The following is a 17,499-nucleotide window of genomic DNA, read 5'->3' on the forward strand; positions in this document are numbered from 1 at the left end:
TATTACATCTACGAATACATGATAGATTTTTTTTCTTGATTTATTGGGCCGCAACGCATGATTGGGTTCGGTTGGCTTGGCTCGGACTCGAATGGGATGAACGATATTGACGGACGATGGTCGAAACAAACGTCACATACGAACGCTGGCCTGGCTCGGACTCGAATAGGATGAACGATATTGACGGACGATGGTCCAAACAAACATCGCATACGAACGCTGGACGGACGAATTAGTACCGCCTTATTTATACTAGTAGACGGCCCGTGCGTTGCCACGGGCTTTTAATTTATTTATTTTATTACATCTACGAATACATGATAGATTTTTTTTCTTGATTTATTGGGCCGCAACGCATGATTGGGTTCGGTTGGCCTGGCTCGGACTCGAATGGGATGAACGATATTGACGGACGATGGTCGAAACAAACGTCACATACGAACGCTGGCCTGGCTCGGACTCGAATGGGATGAACGATATTGACGGACGATGGTCCAAACAAACATCGCATACGAACGCTGGACGGACGAATTAGTACCGCCTTATTTATACTAGTAGACGGCCCGTGCGTTGCCACGGGCTTTTAATTTATTTATTTTATTACATCTACGAATACATGATAGATTTTTTTTCTTGATTGCGCATATAATGTATATCATATTTCACATGTATAGAAAAAAATAGCTTGCAATAATTGGAAAATAATTGAAATCCATGTCACCTGCCATGTAACTCGATGGTATATAAATAGAGAGCAATTATCCGATTAATTATATGTTACAAGCTAAGATCTGCTTGATGCGCTTAAAATGTTTCCATACAAGGTTAGAAACGTTGTCTTTAACTTCATTTGCATGGTGCTTCACCAAGTATAATAAAATTTTATTTCTGAGCTCATAAGCATCTTACACAAGCAATATATATATATAATTAGTATAAAGATTTAGTCGAGTTAAAGTATACCTACAGTTTTTTTGTGCACATCTGCAGTCTACTTTTTTATCAATAGATCCCTCCGCCCCCCCTCTCTCTCCCTCTCCCTCTCCCTCTCCCTCCCTCTCTCTCTCGGACATACACACACACACTCCTGTCTCTCTCTTTCCCTCTCCCACAACTCAAACCTTAATATTGTTCAGTGTTAACATTCAACGGCTACAGTATATCCTAGAAGCTTAAACACTAAAGGAAAATCTTAACCTTTGCACGGGTTGAGACAACTTTTCTAACTTAATCCTGGCTCATTTACTCCACCATTCCGAAGCACATAAATTAATGGTTATACTCCCTACGACAATCAAAAATGACTTTATAGGGGAATGTTTTTAGTCCATTGCCAGAGTTGACAAGCGTCAATGTTTTTCTTGCCAACGGGCTTCCTTTGAACTGTAACCGGTTGTCGTTTCCTTGATCTTCATGTGTTTCATTCCACCCTTACCCAACAGGAAGACAAAGTCCCTATACGTCTCACTAAATAACCTTTGGAATTACCGCCACGACGCCATTGTGTGGTTTTAGATTGTCCAACTTAAACAAGGAAAGGAATCGAAATGCTCCACCACTCTGTTAATTAGCCATCTCAAATTTTGCTGAAAGCCTGAAAAAACTAATGTTAGTGCATGACTCTAGTGCTGACGATTTTAGGAGGCATGCACCAGTACATTATTCACATCCACATATCTCATATGGTCGTTCCAAAATTATTACAGCACATCTCTTCTACGAGAAAAATAAAACACATGACAAGTTTACACGGCCACACGCCATGGTATACAGAATGCACGATTTCAGTTTTCTAAATCATTAAGGAAACATCCATGAAATGAAAAAAATTCCGGTCTCATGGTTGAAAGTAAAAGCAGTACTTACTTTGAGTATATTTCTAAGGTTTTGCAGAAACAATGAATTCTTTTCCAGTGCAACTGCTGAAAGCATAATAAATGTGAACATATAGTAAAATATTGTAAAATAGGCATGAAAATACATAAGCAAAGTATAACATGTTACCAGTCGCAAAGGACGGCTCCACAACCACTATCGGTTGTTCTGATGTAATATCCCGCGCAAATGCATTAACCCAGTTATGTCTGAAATTCGTGTGTTTCTGCATTCAACCAACTTTGAAACCAATGCATAAAACTGAGTGCATGAGGTGATTCAGCTGTGTCAGAAAGAAAAAAGTACCTTAACCAAGTCAACAGCTTGTGAAGAAAATTACACACATGAACAAATATATCTGGAGATATATGCCAGCAGTGGAAATATTGTACTTCCGGCTCTACGGCCAACCTATATCGAACTTCACATCAGTCATGCTCATATCACGCAAGCAAGAAAAAACATGAAAATCATCTAGATTCAGATAATTAGTCATATCCATTGAACCATAGATTCAGATAAGCAATGTCCGCACCTCCAAAACTGCCATATTCCCCTATATTGGACTTCAAAGTATTTCCCCATTTCTTATCAAGTAATATCAATCATTAAAGAACTATACAAATCGAAGGACACGAATCAAATAAATGGCAAAATAAATCAAACAAGATGACATTTGCAGTATCACTTGCACTTGCAAGGGCAGTTTATAAGATATGGAAATTGTGTGTTTTACGAAGAGACGAAAAATTCACTGGTCCAAAGCTTAGGGACGAAGGGATCACAAGAGGTTGGATACGTTCGTTGCTTATATTGCCGATTGACCGTGACACGTATAGAGCTATGATGTTCAGGAGGACATAGAGAGGAGACATGCCCGTGACCTCCATCCGTCCACTCGCTGCCACCGTTGTCCTTCGTTACTGCTTCGCGCGGCCCCGGCCGCTGCTGCTAGCAGAAGGGGAGGCAGGGGAGAGGAGGAGTGGAGGACCAGGGGCGGCGACGGAAGCACGTCCTACCATTCATACCCTGCATCCACTATAATTCATGTCAAGTCTTCACAAGGATCAAAGAACTCTTACGAAGAGAACTGAAGAAAAAGTATACCCACTTCTCATAAGTAGATCATGCTTGTTTACTAAGCACCATGCCGGCCGAAGATAACAGAAGATCAAGCATCAAAGACCAGCAACAAACCGATCGATATGAGGACCAGGCCGGACGGCCATCGGCATCACCTTGCTTCATCCATGGGGCAACCCCCATACACGTAATTGTTTATTGACAAAAATAAAACAATAGGAGCATTCTTTCTTGACAGGACCAGTGATATTCCTCTATCTGACCTTCACTTTTATCAGATTATGGATTTAAGTTCTTGTTATGGACGAATAATATGCACATGTTACTTGCTTCCAGTAGCTCTATCCTGAAGAATGTTCCTGACTAAGCTGAATGCACCAAACCAGCTGGCACAAAGGTCTCCATATTAGCAGAGTGAAAACCCATGCATTTGTCCCAAGACATTGGGACCAAACCTGCCTCGGAATTCCTTATAGCAAGCTAAATTTTCTATCTAACTGTAATTGGTTTTCTACATACAAATTCTTTAAAATATTTACACCATATCAATACATTAGAAATATTATCAAGATTTTGAATGCAGCAGACTTGATAACGTTTCTGTTAAATACATGCAAAATCGACTCTTTTAGAAGAAACAAGGCAAATTTGTTACTATATATGTGAACTCGGGAACTTTTGAGCATGGCCTAAATTAATGTCCAGTACAACCAACTCACCTAGAACTGCCCACACTGTACGATCAAATGAAGCAAATCATTTGATCCTTCACCATGTTTTACGATGTCAAGTACCCAAAGCTCATGTTCAATAGCATAGACAATGAATATTACGGCAAACCTCACCTGATCGAATCATCAAGCTGCAGGTCAGTAATACCATGCCGTGCAGTACCTAGAGCACCCTATCAGCCACTAATTAAGGTTGTGCCTTGGTACTTCCAAACCTGCCAATAAATACAAGACATGAACGGATGAAAATCGCTGACCCATGTGCTCACATGGCTCGAACATAATTCTTTGACCAACCTAACACTGCACCGCTCACTCTTGCCCTCTTTCTTGGGGCCTGGAGGGATAGTCTGATTCTCCTGGAAACCCTCTGACCTCTGCAACTGCACAACCGGAAGTCATGACGGCCCAGCTAGCTACGGTTAATACGAATAAGATACAAGGTTATTTCTGTAGTCCCACTACCATCAAGACTGGTGGACGCAGCCGATGAACTCACTGCAGTCGGCCTCCTATGCATGCGGAGGGCCGCAACGCAGCCACGAAACACCCATTCCTCCTGGAGCGAACGAGATTAGCAATGCAAGATTTTTGTTTAGGCACTACTAAGAGGGTGAGATTGGGCAAAGCGATGAGAAACCAATAAGAGCAGGGGGGTACCTGGAGTGGCTGTCTCTAGGGAAAGATGGCGAAAACCAGCAGTGCACGCACGAAATACCAGGCGCATCCTTACGGACGTACCTGACGCCGGAGACGGTGCTCTTGTCCTTGCAGCGCCGCACGACCTGCCCGTCACCCTCGTGGACGTAAACCTCCAGGTCCATCTCCCGCATCGGCAGGGCTTCACGCGCTCGTGGGGATCCTATCGTCTCATCTATCTGGACCGGAGGCGGCGCCGGGTGAGGATGGGCGGCAGGCTAACCCTAGCGCGCTGCGAGGTCGGGGTCATGGGTTTGTGCTTCCTGCGTGCGTCTGCTGCTTGAGGCGCTAGAGAGGATTGGGTGGGCTGGGCTCCCGAACCACCTCTTCCTTGTTCGGGAAAAATAATCGTGATCCCATAAAAAAGGAAAAAATCGGGATGAATTAAAATAAATCGGTGGGGATTGGTGGGAAAAAGGAAGGAGAAAATCGGTGGAACGAGGAGGACTAGCGACGGGTGGGGATGCGAACGAACGAAACCAACGAACGACCTACTGAGAAATTAGGAGTAGAGATTACGATTTTATCTATACAAATCGTAAAAGCGTATTATGACATGAGAAGAAAGCGTATTGTGACGGTGAACCTGACAAAGTCAATCCGTACTTTATTATTAGGAAGAGACAGACAACTATAGGCATATTTGCTTCGTGCCACACGCGCGGGATGGGGATGAGTAGTACTTGTTTGGCATGTGGCACAAAGTAGTTGCGCTTACATTTGTGAGCAATTCTAATATTCTCCCACACACAGCCTGTGTAGGCTGCCTCCTGCTTACGCCACACACGATGTGTGGGCAAATGTCTAATTTGTCACACGTGTGAGCGTTATCAGGACCCTTTTTAATTCACGTATTATGAAAAAAGAAAAACATTTTTCGCGCCTGGTGGGCTGGGCCAATCGAGTCCGTCCAGAGCCAGACATGCCACATTGACAATCCCTTTGAAAACGCGTTCAAGTTTTAAAATAGACCAGAATTAGAAAGTTTGGTGTGCTGATTTCAAGGATTGGAAATTTAGGATTCAATTTAGCTTTCGTCTACAAGTTTAAGGTTTGTTTTAGATTTTTTCTTTTATTTTTTGCCTATTTGTCCATGAAACATCTGCTCGGGTGTCGTTGCAGTGGGTTAAGTCAGGTTAATTAGGATACCTTCCAAAAAAAAGATTAATTAGTACACCGTTAAGGTCACTCTGGTGTCGTTGCATTTTTTTACGAGCACTTTGCTAACAGTGGAAAATCATTTGTTATATTTGATTACGTTGCCCGAGTACGCCCGCTGCTAGTTCAAGTCCTTGTCGGTAGAGGGCGCCTGAACATTGCAGTTCCTCTAAGAGAAGATGTCTTTGGATAAACTATATTGCATCGTTCCTTACGGCTTGTATAACGAAGAAATGTAATTCTGTTAACTAATCAATAAAGCTATTGACTCCAAAAATATAACTGGTAATGAAACTAAACTTGGTCGCATCTTTTATTCCAGTTTCAAGTGGTGCGCGAGGTCTGTGCCAATTTTCAGTGTGTTCGGACATCTGAGTAGCTGTCGGCAAAAAAGAAAAAGATCGGTTCGAACAGTACGTGAACGGTAAATAGTTTCACAAACCTAAATTTGTCTTTTTTGTTGAGAGCTTCTCAGATGTCCAAACATGCTGAAAATTGGCATGGACCTCACGCACAAAACATCTTACATCCAAAAAATCAATCACATTATATTCAATAATGAATGTAATGGTATTGATTTTTTTATTGTATATGTTAATTTTTGTTTATAAACTTTGTCAAAGCTTACAAAGCTAATACGTGGAGTAAATAAAGACGAAATGAGTATTTAGCATACTATTCATGCGGGAGGAGATGCGCTCGGAAGCCAAACCGCCCCCCTCTCTCTATCTCTCTCTCGCTATTCCTTCTTCTTCCTCACTTCAGGTGACCGAGCTCAACCTAGACGTGGTGAGGGATTCCCCTAGTCCATATTCTCGTTTGATTCAAAGCTATGGTGTAGCCCCCACGAGGGGGGGGGGGGGCAATTGCTCCCCACACCTCCTAAGCATCTCTGGCAGGCAGGCGAGCCAATATGGGCTAAATTCAAACTCCGCTCCGCTACAGCCCAAGCCTCCTAATGACGGGTATTCACTCCGCCCCATTACTTCACACTTGTTTCTGCTCGCTGCTTCGACGTTGTGCTCCTTGTCGATCGTAGACCCTGTGACAGTGAGGCCACCTTTCTCCAAGTACCCTTCTTCGGCTCACCGATGAGCTCGTTCGTCATGCGCTACACCACAGCGGCTCTCGACTACGCTGCCGAGCAGTGTAAGTACATTATATTTTGTTACTATATCATGATAAATTAGTTAAGTTAATTAATGCTAGGCTTAGTATTAAATATGAGTAAATGAACCTCATGTGGATTGCTCAAATGCCTAGTACTGTAACATGAAATTAAGCGAACCCTAGGAGAAATCAAGTTTGTTGGACCAGCTAAAATTGATTAGCCAAAATTACAGTAGTATTTACTAGACTTGTACAATAGTTGATAAAATCAATTACATTAATTAAATAACAACTAAGTTGAACAACTCGCAAAACTGCAATCGCGTACTGCACTAAGCAGCACAATCTAGCAGATTAGTTAGCTAAACCTGCACAATTTGGTAGAATAACTGAATTCAAAACATCGGGATAGAACACCAAAATCATCCGAAGCTGCCTACTATGTTGAGCAGAGTTTGTTGTTGCCAACACAAACACACAGAGAACTAATTTCTCCTCATGACCAACAACAGCTTGATTGTAGTCACATAGGCCGTATGCCTGGCAAAGCCACTGCCCAACTACTCCCTCCGTCCCAAAATTCTTATCTTACATTTATCTAAATACAAATGTATCAAGTCACGTTTTAGTATTAGATACATCCGTATCTAGACAAATTTAAGATAAGAATTTTGGGACGGAGGAAGTATAATTTAACAAACCAAGCTTGTCTTGCTAAGAGCGCCTGATTGGACACTCTCATATCCTTAAAACCCATTCCTCCTCTAGTCTTTGGTTTCAGCATAATGTCCCAGGCAACCCAATGAGTTTTCCTCTTTCCTTTCTCCGAGTCCCACTAACAGTTCCTAATGATTTTAGTTAAATCATCATAAAGGCCAAAGGGCGGCTTATAGACACCCATTACATAGGTTGGCAGTGCTTATGCTACTGCTTTCATCATTACTTCTCTCTCACCTTGCGCCATGTGATTTTCCCCTTGCATTAGTCTTTTAGCCAATTTGCCTTGCAAGCTCTCGAATTTTCCTTTTGACATTCTTCCTTCTGGAGCAGGTAGGCCTTGAAAGAGAATACACTAAGAACTATTTGTATCTTTGAGTTAGGATTAGTTTTATCTTCCTCTGGTCTATAAGTAGCTCTGCTAAGAAGTTGTCTGATTATTTTTGGTTAGTGATCTTTACATTTGAATGCAATGAATTATAAATTTAATTAGTTGGCCTCACTAGAAGTACCCAGCACTGAGCAGGCTAATAAAAATGCTACCAACACTAGCCGTTACTTGTTATAGTTCATTTGATATTATAACAATGAAAAGATACCAGGTTCATCTTTTGCGCTTACTAGGAGAATGCCTGTGTGTTGCAACGGAATACAAAATAGTATGGGGTATTAAGAAATGATAATCAAGGTCATAATTCAACTTCATGGGCATTACATTTAACTTCCACCTCTACTATGACCAATGTGCACCTGAAAACTATTCCAGCCTATTTGTTTCCATAGGGTACATATAATTATCTGAATGCATCAAGCAAATGTCATCATGTTTTCTAACATATATAGGATTGGCTCCATTCATCTTCTTGGACCCTTCTGGGACCACTATACGCTTTGTTCCTTCGTTCCTTCCTATTCATTGACATCTTCAAACACACCCTCTTGGAAGTAGCCCCACACTACTAATCAAATGCACTAATAAGGGAATTGGTACTATTGACATGATAAATAACATGATCTAAAATAAACATGTATTCCTTGGATATGAACTATATTAATCAAATGAGAAGTTGGATATGTGGGATCTTGAGTATAGCTGGATCGGTGACCCCGGATTAAAGAAAATAATTGTACAATGAAATAACAAAGAAAAAGGACATGGTTCGACGAGCACCTCAATATCTGCAATGGAAAAGCTACCGTGACACAAAAAATGGAAAAACTTTGGATTCAATGGATAATTTGTAATGTATCTAGGAAGTAAGGGAAAATGATAGCTTACATGAACTGGTTCCTAAAGATAGAACACACATCAACTACGGACAAAATAAAAATGTAGAAGTTCCTAAAGAGTCCTTATAAGAAGTGCAAGATACTGCTTAAACTACCAAAAAGCCACCAGATCTTAGTAGCGATTAATTAAGTAGATACTACTATTTCCAAGGATGAACTATAATATGAATGTGACTGGAACAATAAAATATCCTACAATAGCATATTATACGCGCGCACACACACACACACACCAATATGTTCAGAAACGAGAAGTAAAACCGGTAGCAATGAACTTGTAAACATAATAAAAGGATACTTGTCTACACAGGCGACACCTGAGTTTTGATGATGGTCCATGAGAGATGAGAGAAGAATAAGCTTGAAGCCCCCGCGTCGCCCGCTCGGGCGACTCGGGCGGCAACTAGGGTTTCGAGCGCCGCCACCTACATCTCCTCTACTCCTCCTCGCCGCTACCCGAGGAGGGCACCGGGCAAGCCCGTGCGGCCACCAGTGACGGTGGCGGCGAGGCCTTCGTCGTCCCTTTCGCGGAGATCCGGATCCACGGGGCGGCGGCCCCTGCTGGTGCGGCGCCGCCGTTCGCGCCCTGGACGGTGTGCGCGGGGACTCTGCCGGCGTCCTAGACCGCTCGGGTGGTGGGGCGTCGGCGCTTGGCGGCAGCAGTTCGGGGGCCTTCGTCCTTGCCAGATCTGGAGGCCTGCTACTCCCTCGTTCCCGCTCCTTCCCCTTTGCGCTGGATGCCAGCGGCTGCTGCTGGATCCGGTGCTTCTGGGGATGGTGGTGCAGATTGGGACCGGGGAAAACCCTAGGCCGGCTGGTTCGCACTAGTAGAAAAAGGGTCAAACGTGAAGCACATTAGTGCCGGTTTGTATTTGAGCCGGTACTAATGGTACCATTAGTGCCGGTTCGAACGGATTTGCATTAATGCCGGTTCGTGTTGAACCTTTAGTACCGGTTCGTGGTACGGACCGGCACTAAAGGGGTGGTGGCAGGCTGGCGTCAGGCCGGGGCCCCACAATCACCTTTAGTACCGGTTCGTGGCACAAACCGGTACTAAAGGTCTAACCTTTAGTACCGGTTCGTGCCACGAACCGGTACTAAAGGTCCCATTTTCAAACTCTACCCCCCCCCCGGTGGATCGCCTTTTCAGTTTTAAAAAAATAAAAGAAAATAATGGAAATGTCAATAAAATAAAATAAAATAAGTTTCTCATGTGATATGTGGTCTAGTTGTTGGGAAAATTTGCAAATGTGAATTTTGACTTTATTTGCAAAATCTCTCTGAAATTTGTAAAAATGGGCATAACTTTTGCATACTAACTCGAATGAAAAAGTTTTTTATATGAAAAATCATCTACTTGAAAAGTTACATCCGAATTGATCCCCGTTAAACATTTGCAAAATCCTCAAAAACCTAATAGAAAAAAAGTTACGGGGCTTTTAAGATCTAGAGTGGAAAAAATTGAAAAATATTCAAACAGTGGGCAAACTGTGGTCAAACAATGGTCAAACTAATTATTCAAGAATATTAGTGTTACTAAATAATTATTTCAATTTTTTGAATTTTGGTCAAATCTGGTCAAACTATGGTCAAACTGTGGTCAAACTATGGTCAAACTTATTTAAGAAATATTAGCGTTACTAAATAATTACTGTTTTTTTAGAATAATAGTTTCAAACTCAAACGGTGAAATGTGTGACTTCATGCTCAAGCTAAACTCCTGAGGGTTAATAGGATTGACATCTTACTATTGTCAGGAAAACAACAAGTGCAGACTCGGAAATGAAGGAGAATAGAACCTGAAAGTTAAGCGTGCTCGGGCTGGAGTAGTGAGAGGGATGGGTGACCGGTCGGGAAGTTAGATGATTTGGAATGACTGATCCACACTTGAGCAGTTAAGAGAGGTGATTAGAGCCTAAATCATCAAATAATTCAGAAAAATTAAAAATCAAAAAATCAAAAAAAAATTCCAAAATTTTCAAAAAAAAAATCAAAAAAAAACCTTTAGTACCGGCTGGTAACACCAACCGGTACTAAAGGTCCCCCGTACCAGGGCGCGAGCTCACGCCACGTGGTGGCACTTTAGCGCCGGTTCGTGCCGAACCGGTACTAAAGGGGGGGGGCCTTTAGTACCGAAATGTTAGTGCCGGTTCCATAACCGGCACTAAAGGCCCTTACAAACCGGTACTAATGGCCCGTTTTCTACTAGTGTCGGCTCGACAGCAGCGTCGGCTTCGGGCGACGCATCCTTCCTGAAGGCGGTGTCATGGTCCCTATTCTTGCCACCTCCGGTCCTCTCCCGGGTGAAAACCCAAAATCCGGCCTGGATTGGGCAGCGGTGGCGCCATGGGCGTCATCCCCTCCTTGGAGGCGTTGCCTGGGGAGATAGGATTCGGGTTGTGGGTGGATGAAGGTGGGGGCTTTGGCCGTCGGCTGGCTCTCTGCAGCTGCTCGCGGCGGCTTTCCTGCTGTGCAGAGTGCCCGTTGTATCTTTAGGGCGTTTCCTGTTTTTGGTGTTCGCGTCGGAGGAGCGGCGTGGCATCTGGCACGTCGACAACGGCGGGTCTCAGCGGCATGGAGCAGTGGGGGTCTCGCCGGTGGGCGTGTGATGATGGACGAGCGCAGGGTGGTGGCGTCGATGGGAGAGAGACCTGGCACGGTTCATGCAACATTACAGCTCTGAAGATAGATTGATGGCACGTGGCTGCGGCGGCCTCATACCCGGCAGGCGTCCTGGTTGAGGAGTGCGCCGGACTGGTAGGTGCCCCATACCCGGCAGGCGTCCTGGTTGGGACCTCAGGTCTTAAATGTTTAGGTTTGGCTGCGATGTCTTTTTGGTATTAGGCCCAAACTATCTGCGCCCCTTCATCAATTGGATAGGTGTAGCGACAACTGTTGCTTAGACGGTGGCTTTAGTCTTGCTGTTGTATAACTTTATAAGGTCTTGTGAGAATAATAATAAAGTGGCCGTATGCATCGTCCAGATGCAAAGGCCGGAGGTCGTCCTCCTTTTCTAAAAAAAAAACTTGTCTACACAGGACTCTTTTTATACGACTAATCAGCAGTGCCACACATATCAAGTGAAACATGGGCCACGTCCAAGAATGCTGATGCTGGGTTGTAGTTTTACAGATAAACAGAGCAGAAAATCAGGCATGCATTTGGAAATCTTGATATACATACACCATCGATGGACAAAATACCTTCACGTGACCAAGGCCACCAGCAACATGCAAGTACAAGAAACGTGCCGCACACTCCAGCGCCTCTGCCAGCGAAAAATGCGTTTGGTGGCCGCGCTACAGGCAGGCCGCTATCCCTGCCGTCTGGCCATCATTGAGATTCTCGCTGTCAGGGGCTGTTTGATTTGTGACTAATTTTGCCAAGTTGCCACATTTAAGGTTAAGCAAGTTTGACTAACTTAGATGAGTGTTTGGTTCAAGCCACATTTTAGGCAAGCCACACTTGCGCCCCACATGGCATACACACAAAAAATGTGGCAAAATTCCCTTAAACTTGCCAACTTATGGTTTCTTTTTTGATGAACTAAATTTAGGCAAGGTTGGCAAAAATATATGACAAAGTATGACAATATTAGGCCTAGAATCGAACAGCCCTCAGTGTATAAGGCTTGTATTCAATTTATTTTTGGCTTGTATCCAACCAGCCCTGACCCACCCACATGCCAAAGCACCTAGGGCTCTTACACCCAACTGACATGCACGCACAACGTCAGGCTTTTTAGGCCAACTCCATCGCGTGATCCCAAGCAGATGTCCGTTTTGTCCGGATTCTGTCCGTTTGGGTAGAGCAATGGGGTCGTGTCCGGGCGTGTTCTGGGATGCGGTGGCCGTGCGTCCAGCGCGCGGACGCATCCCGGCCGCATCCTGTTCGCGTGCATTTTTCTTTGCAAGTACTTAACTTTTTTCATCATTTATTTTCGGTACATGAAAAATACATCATCACATTTTGACTAGAAAAACAAGACCAAAGAAAACAAGAACAACAAGAATACATTTTAGAAGATACCCAACTTCCATAACTGCTCCCTTGAGTTGGGTTAGGGCCTTCTTGATACACTCATTGTTGATCTATGGAGGAGGCTCGATCTGGCATCCTCCTTTCTTTTTCAAGCCAGAAGTCGATGTTGCTTCCTCACACCTAGTCTCATGTCTAGCCTCTAATCTAGCAACAAATGCACTTGTCTCATCTACAACCTCTATGCTAGCTAAAAGTGCACGAACATGTACTAAATTTCGCTCTATCAATATATCAATGTACTCTTCTTCTCAATACCAAAACTTGCATCCATACTACACAATAAAATTTAAATTTATCACAACTAGTCAAATCTAGAGCACAAACCGAAGCTAAAAAGATCACATACCCCATCATTTAAGCACTTGATGAACACCCATTCGGGATGTTCCGGCGTTGTAGACATGCGGCGCACGACCATCCTTGGGCAGTGGTCGCACTTAATGAGTGGCAACGGTGCGGCGACGAGCTTTTGGGCAAGCATCGAGCCCGGCCGACCGCCATTCGTGTATCTGCCGGCGGACGACCGACGGTGCAGATACGAGCGGCTAGAGGAGGAACCACTACCTGCATGTGTCCTTGCGGCCCTGCCAGGGCCTTCCGGCGAGGTGCCCGGCCAGTCCATGGCGCAGCCCGGCGTCCCCCAGCCGGGCGAGCTCAAGACCGACCGGATCCGCCCCAAATCCGGCCGGTGGGTGCGCAAACCAGGTGGCCGTGGTTGGGTAGCTCGGCGGCGCCGAGGGGAAGGGCATGGGCGAGCGCGCGTCCGAACTGCATGACTGCAATGGCAACGGTGGCGGCAGCGAGGGAAAGAATGGAGGGGGTGCGGCCGGAGGGAGGGAGGGGGCGGATAGAAAAAGGCCCGCCCTGTGCCACCGACGGGCGGGCCAGGGGAAGACACGCGCAGACGGCCCGCGCGTCCACGTGGTGTCCGTTTCACTCCAAAACTGGCGCAAACTTGGGCCAGGGATGGGTTGAAAGCGGACACAAAGCGAACAAAAGTCCGTTTGCGCCCGCACGCTGGGCCATCTCGTTTGTCTCTTTTACCCCAAACGGACGGGGACGGATAGGATAGGGTCGCGCGATGGAGTTGGCCTTACTACACATGCTCCATGCGCGTGCAGACTTGTACGACCAGCGTATGCTAGTCGTGGTCGATTGGTGGCCAGAGCCAGAGGAGAGCAACCCGCGGGCAATTTTCCGTTCGTGGATCATTTCGGGCCAGTGAAAATCACTCTCGTGTTCTCCATTATGTTTCACCAAGCATGATTTTTTGGGCGTGGTGATTGTGTTTTTTTTAATATCAGGCAGCTCCTCGCTTGGCAGTTTCTGCTGAAAGCCGTTCCACCTCTAGATTAAGTACATTGTTTAACCACTGTTAACCACGTTCTAATCACACTGCTGCATGCTAAAATCGGAACAGCTAGGCACATGTGTGTGTTAATGGTTTTGAGATATGTTTATTCAATATGAAAACGTGTCAGGGACTCACGATTAGATTGTTTTGTGCTGAAACGTTTATGCCCATGGTTTATCAAGGCTGCGCTGCTAGATTTCCAATGAAGCAGACTTACGTCACGATGAACAATGAACAATGTGCATGCCAATTCGCAGCCCATGCCGCTCGCTGCTGCTTGCATTGAATGCCTGTGACACTATGACGTCGTTCAGAAACATCTGCCATATCCCGTGAATCCCCAATGAGCTCTAGGACATGAATTGTCACTTCACTAGCACTCATCACTCGTCGATGCATTGCATTACACGCCCAGAACACGACCCTCCAAACAAGCAGTGGAGAAAGAACTAATACTGTCACCCAAAGGTTATCAATTTAACTAGTCCATCAACATTTCGCAAAAAAAAAAACATCTGCCAGGTAACCAAAATGCAATTCAAATGACCCACACAGTTGTCCTGTGGAGCTATTACTTGTCTGTACACACAATCTGAACAAAGCCCACTAAAGATAATAATTTGAGGGCACCAGACCCATGCAGGATACAAGCCTCGTGCACAAGAAAACACAGTACTTCAAAATTCAAACACCAGCCAACATAGCGAGCAGAAAAACGAACACATTTTCTAAAATACCAATCACCAGGGTATAAACCACCACGCAAATTTCACAAATATTGGTTCAAATCAATGATGCCAATTAACATATATACCCAGAAAACATGAGGCCCAGAAAACCTCAAGGCCCACAAACCCTCACATACCAGGCATGATTTTATCAGCAGCACAGCTAAGCAGAATGGATTTGCAAATACAGCCATACAAAATGACCAATATTAAATTTTCTGGGATTTTAACAGGAACAAGCCGAAACTACAGTTTTTCCAACTGAATAGATGACACAAACAGTCCGTTACAGAAAGCATACAATGGTGAAGCAGTAATGTCTTTGTTTCATACATCTTTTGCTGGAGGAAATTAGGCTCGGATGGTCACAGTTACGCCGCAAACAAGCTCTTGCATACATTTTGTCCTCTCGACATTCAGTCTGCTTTTGGCGTAACAGACTCCACAACCAAAAACATGTATGATCAGATGAAAAATAGGCACAACAAAAAAATTGTACAACGCTAACAAAATAAATTGACTTGGTTAACAATTGTTGGCACAGTGGGTTATACAACAATAAGGAAAAAATGTTGGCACATGTATAAATTGATGGCACATTGGTTAACAAAATAAGACGTAAACACGAAATTTATTTTCATGAGCACACACTAAGGATATGTCTATAATCCATATGTACAAATTGCATTGAGTTTACCCGCAGCACAGCTTATCACAGTGATAAGGAACTCACAGTTTGAAGGCAGCAGGGGCTTATTTCCTTAGAGACATAACAACGGATTCTTTTTTTTTTGACCAGTGAAAACAGCAGGAGAGACTCCTTTTTTATTAAAATGTTAACCTATGGTTAACATTAGGGATATGGTTGTTTTACATGGCTTTTTACTAGAATACAGTAAGCACTGAACTAGCCTATGTAAAACAGGAGATCAGACAGACAAATAAATGCTAAAACCTTCTAAAAATGTTAAATTTTGAGGGTTGATCCTGTAACCTAAGATCACAAAATCTTCCGTGAGCTTTCTTAGCCACTCAGCGTGGGTGGCTGCTTCACCATCGAATACCACTCTGTTGCGTTATTTCCAAATAATTTTCTACAATCCACGGCGTGATTAATGACCAGACCAAAAGCGGCACGCCATGACAAGTTCATCTTGCAAACGGAAGATATACGCAAGGACCTCATCTTTCCATATCCATAAATAATAATCATAAGACTCACCTTTTGTCCAGCCGCCAGTAGCTCCAAAGCACATCTCGAACCCGTCACCGCGGCATATTTGTCCGTCGGCGTTTCTCATTGAAGCCCGTGACTTCACTGGGACCATCACGGCCATGGGCGGCACGATATCAACATGGATGCTGGAGAGAGGGGATGCAAACTTGCTAAACAGTTGCAAAAATAAAAGAAGAACTACTGTGCCGCCCTGTTTGCTAACTAACCTTCGTGTCCAGCCACTGGTAGCTTCAGAGCACATTTCGTATCGATCTTCATCTTCACATGGATGTGCCTGCCGGCCCCGTCACTCATGGAATCTTGGGACTCCGCCGGGAGGCGGAACCACTCCATCCCGCCGGGCCGGCAACGCCCCTGCGTGAACCAAATCTAGCCATGTGAGTAAGAAGTTTCCAAATCGACGACGCCGATCCGACACTCAGGAGATGAAGGAAGAAAAATAGCGGGGTAACATACACATACCAGTTGAGCTCCACACCGTCGGTGGACATCTCGCCAGAGCAGAGCCATTGCCGCCCCTGCGCGTATGGGGAAGAGACGGGACTGGGGAGGGAAAGCTGTCCCGTGGCTCTGTCTGCTCCACAAGGTAAGCCGAGGGTGGATCGGGTCGCATGGGATTCTATCACCTGTGCTGTTTCGAATCACAGCCCATGTGATAGCAAACTTGGTGCAGGCCACCGAGTATTGCCATGGGACAATTCCATCCGGCGATGTCTGCTCCCCACTTCCTACAATCAAATCTAGACCCATCAGAAAATAAATTTCGAATCGAAAGCCGTCCAATCCAGACGGAAAATATGGGGAAAGGAGGCCAGTGAAACAAAATGAACATACCCATCGAGCTCGAGGCCGTCTGTAGACATCTCGCCGGTGAGGAATCGCCGCCGCAGTGCGCCTGGAAGAACAGAGCAGCCGCCTTCCTGACCTTCTGTGGAAGAGAAGGGGATGCCGAGCCAACCTGGTCACGTGGTTCTATCTGCTCCACAAAGGTCATTGGGCCCATTTTACATGTGTTGTTTCGAAACACCACCCTGTACTATAGCTGGCCAAACGGCCCGGCCCGGCCCGGCACGGCACGGCCCATCCTAATCGTGCCTGGCACGGCGGCCCGGCCCACGGAGGCACGATTATTATACGGGTCGTGCCGTGCCGGCCCGCGTGCTGCAGCCTGCAGCCTAGGCACGACCTGTAAGCTAATCGGGCCGGCCCACCGGCACGCTAGGCCCGCTAATCTGCCTCCTATTTTGCGCACTGGACGTTTTTTAGCCTATTTTTACCTGTTGGGCCACATTAGGATACATAAAAAAATAAAAAAAGATAATCGGGCCGTGTTGTGCCGGCCCGTGTGCTCGGCCTTCAGGCCCAGGCACGGCCCTTGGCGTGCCGGGTCTGGCCCGTTTAGCACGTGCCGTGCCGTGCTAGGCCCGTGCTACCGGGCCTGGCCCGTTTAGCACGTGTCGTGCCGTGCTAGGCCCG

At 45.2% G+C, this 17,499-nt stretch overlaps 1 protein-coding gene and 1 long non-coding RNA gene across 6 annotated transcripts; both read right to left on the bottom strand.

The window, feature by feature from the left end:
* Nucleotides 1-1,244: 1,244 nt before the first annotated feature.
* On the bottom strand, nucleotides 1,245-4,698 carry LOC125554384 (uncharacterized). Its single transcript, XR_015602197.1, has 5 exons — nucleotides 4,350-4,698; nucleotides 4,155-4,248; nucleotides 3,987-4,072; nucleotides 2,005-3,904; nucleotides 1,245-1,919 (listed from the first exon to the last, which is right to left on the bottom strand). It is a non-coding gene; the product is annotated as an uncharacterized LOC125554384 (long non-coding RNA).
* A 10,200-nt stretch (nucleotides 4,699-14,898) lies between these two features.
* On the bottom strand, nucleotides 14,899-17,038 carry LOC125553151 (uncharacterized). Of its 5 annotated transcripts, none has more exons than XR_015601773.1 (5): nucleotides 16,858-17,038; nucleotides 16,486-16,751; nucleotides 16,230-16,377; nucleotides 16,009-16,148; nucleotides 14,899-15,226 (listed from the first exon to the last, which is right to left on the bottom strand). XR_015601773.1 is itself a non-coding variant. In XM_087519177.1 (5 exons), the coding sequence occupies exons 1-5, from the start codon at nucleotides 17,024-17,026 to the stop codon at nucleotides 15,138-15,140; spliced, it is 768 nt and encodes a 255-aa protein (XP_087375303.1). In that variant the 5' UTR covers nucleotides 17,027-17,038; the 3' UTR covers nucleotides 14,899-15,137. The 5 variants fall into 5 exon arrangements, 4 of the variants coding, with proteins under 4 accessions (XP_087375303.1, XP_087375302.1, XP_087375304.1 ...); XM_087519177.1 differs by having other exon boundaries at nucleotides 16,009-16,104; XM_087519176.1 differs by having other exon boundaries at nucleotides 14,899-16,104.
* Between the last annotated feature and the right edge of the window lie 461 nt (nucleotides 17,039-17,499).

This window comes from Triticum urartu, chromosome 4A (assembly GCF_056163025.1).
Source record: "Triticum urartu cultivar PI428250 chromosome 4A, HENAU_Tu73, whole genome shotgun sequence".
Classification (NCBI taxonomy): domain Eukaryota; kingdom Viridiplantae; phylum Streptophyta; class Magnoliopsida; order Poales; family Poaceae; genus Triticum; species Triticum urartu.

What these genes read in the sequence shown, in the direction of transcription:
- LOC125553151 (XM_087519176.1), bottom strand. Translation starts at nt 17,026, where the DNA reads ATGGGCCCAATGACCTTTGTGGAGCAGATAGAACCACGTGACCAGGTT. An exon ending in GACGGCCTCGAGCTCGATGG is followed by an intron (nt 16,752 to 16,857) that starts GTATGTTCATTT and finishes ATTTGATTGTAG; the next exon opens with GAAGTGGGGAGCAGACATCG. An exon ending in GACGGTGTGGAGCTCAACTG is followed by an intron (nt 16,378 to 16,485) that starts GTATGTGTATGT and finishes TGGTTCACGCAG; the next exon opens with GGGCGTTGCCGGCCCGGCGG.